Below are 9,672 nucleotides of genomic sequence, written 5' to 3' on the forward strand. Positions count from 1 at the left end.
TAATTGTTTTCGTTGAACTGATATTCAATTCTCCGTCACACATTGCAGCGAACTTCAATGTAGACCGCAGAACCAGTGCAACGCTTTGTGTTGAAGGCCGGCTCCGTTGAAAATACACTGGTGTTGCAAATTAGATGATCATTTATTGTGAGTATCATGTGATTTATCAGTGCAGTAGAACAATCACAGGGGGAAAAAAATGGTAAAGCCATCAAGTGCTTCGGCAAAGAAGTTCATATATAAGCAGGGAACCAAAAAGTGCAATCCTGTATAGGTATAGCACCCTGGGCCATCTCATTCAGGCTCTTACTGTACACTACATGGCTCGTGGTCTGATCTGCACCAGTATGCTAAGGCTCACTTTAAAATCCAAAAAACTATTTAACATCTGAGCCCTAAAGACCCTGAACGTTTTCAGTTCATTTCCCTCATAGTTTCACTTTGTCCTGATAGTCTCACTGTGCAGCTGCAAATATTCTCTCTTCTGAGGTGACTTCACACGTGCTGTAAACAATGTATTCCTACAGCAGCGTACTACTGTAGGAGTTAAGGCAATCCATTACTGTGCTTTGTCTGTGACAAAAGCTCCCAAACCCAGAGGTACAAAGCTCTCAGTGCATATTAAGCATACCTGACACACGACACAAAGTACCCACCTCAACCACAAAAACAAAGCTCTTAGTGCATACTAAGCATACCAAATAGGATTCTTAAAATGTACATGCCATGCTTACCTTAACTGCCTGTGCACAACCTTTCAAAAGTGCTAACTAAATCACTTAGCAAAAGATGGCTAGTTAGATTTTTGAGCACCAGTTCCCCTACAGTTTTTTTTAAGTTAAGAGGAAATCCCCAAAGAAGGCACTTTTGAAGCAAAACCAGTAGTTTTGCCGGGTGATTTTATAAGGGATTGCAATCAATCACAGAATGCAATTTGCCTCCACTAAACTTTAAATGGTGCAATAAATGTTCTCACTGTAAAACCACAAATCCTTTTACTTACACTAGGGATTTAAAGCAACTGATCTGGTGCAGAACAAACGGGAGCCTACAACTTTAGAGGGGCGACAGTCACCTCTCCTCATCCGACCACTATCCCCTCTCCTCAGCCCACCTGATGCTCTCCGCGGCTGATGTGAGACGAGAACTCGTAGCGGTCCTGGCTGCGGTGGCCACAGATGTTGCACTCGAAGGGTTGGCGGAAGCCGTGGCAACCCATGTGGATGGTGAACATGACATGGTCCAGGAAGAGGATGCGACAGTGCCGGCAGTGGAAGGAGCGCACAGACCGGCCGTCCCTGTCTAACACCTCCACAATCTCCCGGGAAGAAAGGGGTGCGACAGGGCTCCTCTTTGCTATGGTGGTGGGCACAGGAAACGCTCTCTCCCACTCTGGGTCCAAGTCTTTGGCCTGTCTGGGGCTGGAAGTGGAATGGCTGCGGGGCAGTGCTGGGGTTTGGTAGTGGAGGTGGTGGTTGTTGGAGGTACTTGTCGGGACTGTAGCCCTTGTGCTCTGCTCTTCTGCTGTGCTCTCTGCGTCTGTAGAGTCGGGGCAGCCGTTGGGCGAGGTGATGTGTCTACGGGCTGAGCGCTGGTCATCGCGGCCTTCACCTGCCTGCTGCCCTGCCAGGCCAAGGGACACTGCTGCCAGCCCGCCGCCACCATGGCCTCGGAGGCCCTGAGGAGTCAATTTGTTGTTGACGGAGCCCATAACCGCGCGTATCTCCGTCAGGAAGGCAGGATGGAGCTGAGACAGTGCAGGCGGCTCATGGTTCTCCCTTTTACCCCGGCTGTCTTGGAGACGTGGACTGGCCAACCCAGCAGAGTCCCCAGCAGGCCGAGAGCTCGTGAGGTCCGCCTCCTTCTCAGAGCCAGAGGACAATTCGTAAGGTGCTTCAGGTAGGTCGAGGTGTATGTGCTTTTCACCTATGAAAAGGAATATCAGTAATACAATGATTAAGATTTACTTCTCCATTTTCATGGAGCAACACGGACCAGGTGTCTCCAAACTGGTAACGGCAAGTTGACTCTTGGCAGACTGCACTGCAGGTCAGCTGATAATATTCGACAAAGATCACATTTTTCATTAATTCTGTGCTTTTTCAAGCTAAAGATATAACATTGTGTAATTTAAATAAAAAAATAGAATATGTATTTTTAATAGGTTATACATATATTTCTATACAAAACTAAATATGAATAACATGGATTGTCTTATTAAAATTAACTCACCCAAAAACTTCTGTGGTGTTGATCTCTTGCGCTTGGTGATGCTCATAGCCAGTCTATCCACGAGCTGGATTTTTTCATTGGCTGGCTGGAGCGAAGGTTTTGTAATTGTCTCCATATTTACTGACTCTTCACCTGCAAACAAAAGGCCCCTCGTCATCAATGCACTAACTAACTCATCATGTGTGTGAATATGTTTAACTTGCTCGATTCAATCTATTTGCATTTACAATCATGAAGAGACTTTTTCGTGTGGTGTGATATGTTACCCTGTGCTGTCTGTGCAATGACTGCTGTCTGGTGGTCCAGACTCTTCAAATAACTGTGGCAGCGCTCTAGATGTTCCTCCAGTGTGCTCTGTTGTTTATAGCTGCGACTACAGTAGCTGCACTTGAAAGGTTTTCCCACCGTTGGAGAAGAAGCTGCAATTCAGAGAAAAAACACAGAACTGATAGATGGACCAAATTTCACCCGAGACGATGGATACTGTTGATCAAATGTAATTCGCTGACAAATATTGTGTAAACGACTACAGTGGTGTGGTTTATTAAAATGGTTTTGGAAAGGGGATTTTTCAACTTATCATTGGCTATGTTTGAGAGAATGGATTTCCCCATTGATTCCTGATATTGTTCTATATTGCTCGGCAATGACGACAGAAAACGCCTAACCCTTTACCGCAACGCTTCTTCTTAATAAGCCGTCGGCAAGACTGACGTCATTTCGCTGAATCCAAATTGAAAGAATCCTTTCTTCGGAAACGAACCTCGTGGAGATCCATCAGACCTACTGTACTGTCAACACCTGTTGAAAGCATCAGCAGGATTTCCTGTTTTCAACAAACTGTTAAATGTCATATTTTTCTCATGTGTGTTACAGAACATTCTGGTGTACCTATTTCCTCTCAGCTTCAGAGAAGGGGGCCGTTCTAATGAATCCCCACTTCTACCGCGTACCGTTGTTTAATGCATTATACCTCATCACAATAAGGAATAATGTTATGGGGCAACTGCATTCATCAGGTTCAATAACTGATTAGGTACATTTATGAACAATCTCACTGATTTACCTGCATGTGTGCGTAGATGTCCAGCCAGGGCATCTCTCCGGCGACAAGCGTAGTTGCAAACGGGACATTTGAAAGGCTTCTCTCCCGAATGCAACTTGATGTGGCGCAATAAGTTCCCCTTCTGGGTGAACGAAGCTCCACACTGGTTACACTGGAACGGCCTCTCGCCTATGAACACATGGATGGACAGAGGATTTTAGAAGTAATCATTTCAAGTATTGGCTTTATTTAATGACATTTAGGGTAATATTCTGTCACTGCCTTGCTGGCTTGTTCCCACCTGTGTGGCTACGCTTGTGCACCATCAGCACGTTGGGCCCGATGCAGATCATGCCGCACACCTCACACTGGAGCTTCCCATTGGGCAGGCGGAGAGGTCCTGGCGAAGCAGAGTTTGGACTGGCCATCTCGTTATAAAGGCTCCCTCTGTCTCTTCCGGTCCCAGCGTACTCTGTGCTCCCTTCCTCCATGGGGTCCCCTCTGTCATCCCTCCTGCCATCGTCGCTCACAGCCTCTCTGTTGTCTGGCTGTGGAGCACCTGGTGACTCATCATCGCTGCACAGCTCAACCTTGATGGAGTTCGCTGTGTGGAGAGAGGGTGGGGGGGGGGGGGGGGGGGGGGGGGGGGGAATCACATTTACTTTCATACATAATGTTAATGAAGAATTTCTACTATGTGTCCATATGGCCACATTGAAACAAAGGAATAATAACTGACCACTAAGGGAGCGGTGTGGTGAGGACTGCTGACTGTTTGGAGATCTTGCCGAAGGGCCCTGCAACCCGCTATAAAAATCATGTTCCGTTGATGACTCTCCTCCATTACCTGAGAAACAAATATGCCCATGTTATTAAAGTAAGCATTAAAGTTTGGAGACTATACACACACATGTATATAGTTTCTCCCTTATATATATATATATATATATATATATATATAAACTTACCTTGTGCATATGAGCATCCATTGCAGTCATCAGCATTCATCCTCTCACCAGATGCCTATAGAAATAGGATTTAAAAAAACATTGTCAATGTAACTTTTTCCATTTATTATTTTTGAGAAGATCCAATTTTCCAAATCTCAGTCACATGAAAATTGCATATAATATCTTTGTTACTAACCACATACAATATCCTTACCCGCTGTTTGAATAGGAAAGCAGATGGCTTGTCAGTGTCTAATAATGAGTTCACTGTAAAAAAACTAATTTAGTAAACTTTCTGCCCTCTTATGAGAGGCTCGACATTTATAGAAAGCTAATGACTGTTGGAGGAGGAGTTGAAACTACTAGGGGTGGACAAAGTAACTGGAACACCTTACACTAATGACGTAAGCTCAACAGGAGGGAATTTAGCATTTGAGCAGCACAAGAAGACGGCCAGAGAGGTACAGAGGAAAAGAATACAGATATATACTATATACAGATTTTTAGAAGTTAGAAAGCTATAGAACAGTATACCTTACCCTAACCAGACTGCATATGTAGGCCATATATACTGTGTGTATATATATATATCTATATATATATATGTATGTATGTATGTATGTATGTATACATATATATATATATATATATATATATATATATATGTATGTATGTATGTATGTATGTATGTATGTATACATATACATACGTACGTACATATGAGATTGTGTTGAGATTCAGGGGTTATATTGACTTGCTGACGTGTTTTTATTATATGTTCCTTCTCATTTTTTCTGAACAGGTATGGAGACTATACCCCCATTTCCAACAAGATTTCCAGACAGAGAACATGTTGATTTTATGTGACCAGCGTTAAGGTGAGGCTCTATTTTATTTAATGTTGGAAGGAAAAAAAAAAAGAGAGAGAGAGACAAAAATAGCCAGATGTACAATGCTGCACCTTTTGCTCAAATGGATGGCAACAACAATGGACAGAGGAGACTATGGAGCGAGCAGGGGGGCGGAGACAACGAAGCGCAGGGGAAATTAATATCCTGGCATTGGCCGTGCATGGGGAGCAACAGGCGCTGATGCAGCCGGGAGACGCGCCAGTCACACCAGGGCACGGCTATTAAAAAAAAAAAAAAAATAGAAGGGGGGGGCGCGCACCAGCACAGACCCTTGCCTGACAATCCTCTCTGGATTGTGCAGTAAAACATATTGCGTTACATTTAACAAATAACTACCATGCTTCTCCTCCGTGTACGCGCGGCTACTTGTTCTAGCTGCTCGGTGGATTTGGTCTGTTATGCCACCAGTCGGCTCATGGACGGTTCGAGACAGTGGCGAGACACACACGGGCAATGTGTTGCAGGAGTTGCCCCTGTCTAAATTGTCCGCATGAACGCTGCTGTCATCCGACATGGAGAGCACGTCAAACTGTCCACACAATGTTTCTCATGAGCCGTTGCTATGGCACCCGACCACACGACAAATGGCATTCACCACCAACTCCTCAAAAACATGCCGTTACTTCACATTAAAACCGACGGATGGTCTTACCGAGAGCCGCGGTGAAGTCCGCAAGCCTCCTTCTTACCTGGCGACCGATCGGTGTTTTCCTTTTTTAATTGTCTGGATGGCTGTTTGTTTTCCCAGGCGACGACAGCATCTCCGGGATTTTTCTTTTTTTTTTTTTTTTTTTTTTTTTTTTACCTGGGAATCCCAAACAACTTCCGGGCCCATGCTGGGATACAGACCGAATAACTGTACAACAGAACTCCTGATTCAAGGATTGTCGAATGCATCGATGCGTGTCAGCTCCGGTCACAGGTGGTAGAAATGTGATGAAACGTATGCGATAAGAAGTGCTAATATACACAGCACTGGTATATGCTGCTGCGCACTAATATCTGTTTGAAGAAATACTAGCTTTAAGGTGGCCAGTATAGCACGCCTGCTACATTTAGTACAATTATTTATTGAGCATTCAGACACGTGTCTGTTTATGAGGCCTCTTCCGGAAATGCTGGAGAATGGAGGAGGCGGGTAATATCATACATTTGCGTCTACCTTTATTACATGATTATTACATACTTTAATAATTCATTTCAGTAATCATGCAGTGAAATAATAGGATATGTACTTGGTGTTTTTAATTTAGGTTAAAAGCAAGCAAGCAAGCAAAGGCACAGTAAATAACCAAAATTGCTGTGATCAAATAGTTGAAGGTGAAAATACACCTAAAGCACCACAAGGTGGAAGCAACGGGCTGTTTGTAACCACCTCTGCGAAGTAACCAATCCGACAGCTGTGAGATGCTGCGTGAGTCTCTGTGCATGCTCTTGATTTATGTTCCATGAACAATAATAAAAATGCCACCAGGGTCTCACTGTTCCCTCGCGACTATTCAGGCCAGTCGGTGAGGAATGAAGCGCAACTATGTGAATCGACGAGGTTTGTGCCGCCGTAGAAGGACCTCATAAGCCTCATGGATCTTAATGAACATGTCCTCAGCTTCCTTGCTGGGGTTGTGGTCTGGATGCCATGTCTTGACCAGCCCCCTATAGCTGCGAGTTATGTCTCCAAGAGAGGCCTCTGCGTTCAATGAAAATACCTGCAACACAAATATATCATGATAAACAGTGGAGACTATGACAATGCCAGAGAAATGACTGTTCAGACTGATGCACAGTTAACACCTCGAGGTAAAACTACCCTAACCTGTCACTTACATAGCCTTTCCAGTAATGCTTGCTCACCTTTAGTGCCTCTTTTTCTTTCTCAGTGTACTCTTTGAGCAGTATTTCCAGCACCTTCTTCCAAGCGTCTTCATAGTAACCCCCTCCAGTAAGAACACACAAGAGCCGATACGGCATTAAAAGAATGTACTCAAACACATTTTTGAGCCAAGGCAGGAACCAGAAAATATCCAGCAGTGCTGATACACAGTCAGACAGGTAGTACAGTGTTGCTGTGGTGTTATGGAAAATACAGTAACCTAGTGGAGCAGAGAAGGCCAGCCAGGCTAGACCGAACCTGTAAAGCCGTGGACCTGGATAAAAGACAGAAATAAATGGATTTTCAGTGAGTCTTAGAGATTTAGAGAGAAGCAGTGTTATCATGATGTAAAAGGCCGTCTGTCATGGACAGGCCGTGCCTCCTGTTTCCCCCTATGTTTCCCTCCTCCCCTGTGTCTCTTGTTTTTCCCCTGTCCGTCTGTGTGGTGTGTGTGTGTGTGTGTGTGTGGTGTGGGCACACAGCATTATATCTACCCCGGCTTCCCATCCACTCATCGACAGATCGTTATTACAACCACAGTGGTAGTTAGTCGTGCTTGGCCGCTCGCTCAGCAATTGTGAAGTCTGAGTTTATTCCTCGTGTTATCGCTTGCCTGTACTCACCCTGTCTCTCTGTGCCTCCAGGATCATCCTCTCTGGTTCCCCAGCCTGCCTGCCTCGCCAGCTCATTCCCCCAACCTGCCACGCTCACACCCCACTCTGTCTGCTCTCCGCTGCTCCATCTCAACCTCTTGTCATTCACATCACCCTCTATATCCCTGCAATAAACCTTTCACTTTGTTTTACTCCCTTTGTCTGTGTCTGCGTTTGGGTCCAAACCTACAGGCCGCCACAAAGTCAGATGGTATTGTCATATTTGTGGGATCATCTTACCTAGTTTTGGTGTGCAGCCAGGTGTCCGTGGAGCTTTGACCCTGCGGTACTGCGCAGCAGTGACACTGGCAGCCAGGCTTATAGGGAGAGGCGATAAGCTGCTGCCATAGAATATTGGTGAGGTTATGAGACAAGCAGTCAACGTTTTTTGTAGATCAGAAGTCTGCTGGCCAATACAGGACACCAGATGCACCCCTGCACCCACACATAAAGGCAGGACGATCAAGTAGAAGAAACTGAGGGAGTTCAGTGCAATCAGAGCCACTGTGCCAAAGTAGATCCCAACACACACCTGTCCAACTAATCTGACAGGGCCTACAGGTGGAGGCCCCATGGTGGGAGGTGCTTTTCTCTCCTTCTCTGCATCTCGATTGGCCTCACCGACATATGCGGGAATACGTAGGACCTCTCTGGCCCAGCCAAACCCAAATCCTCCCAGAGTTATCATCCATAACAGAGCATGGTTGTCTCTTCCTAAATATAAATGGTGAAGGCCCAAAGGCCCAGCTACTGCCCACAGGGCATAGGCTACCATGACACTTTTAACCATCGCTCTGCCTCAGTGCTCCCTGTTCAAGTGAATTAGTCATCCCTCATGAGTACCTGCAATGAAGTAACAGAAGAGTTTAGTCTTAGTTCTTTTATTTTTGATCACACAACATCTTTTAATCCCATGTGCTCCCATCACTTTTATGTGTTTGACATATTCCATTACAAGTCAGTGTTATACATTTTGGCATGTTTTCTCTATGATCTGTGTGCTGCTGCGTCTTGGCAAAGGGATTTTTAATCTCTGCGATCCACTTCCCTGGTTAAATAATATGTTATGTAAGAGGGATTTATCTTAGCTTGTAATGGTTCATTGTCATTTTAAGTCGATCCAAAACATAGCAGGCTGTAACCGTCGATGTTATTACGTGTGCTTTTTGAGAGAAAACATATCACAGTCAGAAATTGAGCTGGTAGTTCCCAACATTTCTCTATAGGACAGTCCATAGTTAACAGCTAAAGCAGACTGACTGTTCAGTGTTTTCACTTTTTATACTTTTAATACATGTAAGACCTTTTCGTTTTTTAACTAAGAAAAATAAGGTTACTCACTGAGCCCATGATTTTAAATCCTCATCCCGATAAATCCCTTCCTTTTCTTTCCGTAGTTGAAATTGTTGCATGTTGTTGCAACAGTTGGACTTTGGATCATGACAATCAAATTACGCCTCGGCTTCATCGACATATAGTTTAAACATCTGAACTAAGATGAGGAAGGAACATTTGTGAGAGATAGCGCACTGATTGAAGTGCTTTAAAGAATGCCTTAAGTCGTCTGTAAACATTTTAAAGAATAATGCATGGCAAACACAAAGCTACACAGAGTAAGAGCAATAAGCACAAATGTAAAGCTTATATTAAATTCCCATGTGCAACAACAATGACAAAAATTATCATGAAGAATATCTTAAACGTATTCCTTGATAATGATGTATGTTAATACAAGCGTTGGAAAGTATTTAGGTGATATGTAAAAATATTACTTTAGAAGTAAAAAACGTATAAACAGCATTTAATCTGGTGGTCATGGAGCCAACTTGAAGTGCTGTTAGGTTAATTTACACTCCAAGTGTGCATCATATTTTAAATGTCATTATGGATTTAAAATCTTAATGTGTAAAGTAAATATTTATTATTTCTGTCATATGAATGTAGTGGTGTGAAAGCTAAAATAACTCCCTCTCAAATGTAGTGGAGTAGAGTAAGCGTAAAGTAGGCTAAG

The 9,672-nt window shown here is 44.0% G+C and overlaps 2 protein-coding genes across 2 annotated transcripts; both read right to left on the reverse strand.

Moving 5' to 3' along the window:
* Positions 1–1,105: 1,105 nt before the first annotated feature.
* On the reverse strand, positions 1,106–4,300 carry ikzf4 (IKAROS family zinc finger 4; the record flags this gene model as incomplete). Its single annotated transcript, XM_079180389.1, has 7 exons — positions 4,246–4,300; positions 4,017–4,124; positions 3,579–3,881; positions 3,299–3,466; positions 2,499–2,651; positions 2,233–2,364; positions 1,106–1,926 (listed from the first exon to the last, which is right to left on the reverse strand). Exons 1-7 carry the CDS (start codon positions 4,283–4,285, stop codon positions 1,106–1,108), a joined length of 1,725 nt encoding a protein of 574 aa, XP_079036515.1. The 5' UTR covers positions 4,286–4,300.
* A 1,943-nt stretch (positions 4,301–6,243) lies between these two features.
* Positions 6,244–9,084, reverse strand: dnajc22 (DnaJ (Hsp40) homolog, subfamily C, member 22). The gene is made up of 4 exons (XM_079182988.1): positions 9,003–9,084; positions 7,902–8,504; positions 6,990–7,282; positions 6,244–6,844 (listed from the first exon to the last, which is right to left on the reverse strand). Exons 2-4 carry the CDS (start codon positions 8,449–8,451, stop codon positions 6,668–6,670), a joined length of 1,020 nt encoding a protein of 339 aa, XP_079039114.1. The 5' UTR covers positions 8,452–8,504; positions 9,003–9,084; the 3' UTR covers positions 6,244–6,667.
* Positions 9,085–9,672: the final 588 nt, after the last annotated feature.

This window comes from Pholis gunnellus (genome assembly GCF_910591455.1).
Source record: "Pholis gunnellus genome assembly, chromosome: 2".
NCBI lineage: Eukaryota > Metazoa > Chordata > Actinopteri > Perciformes > Pholidae > Pholis > Pholis gunnellus.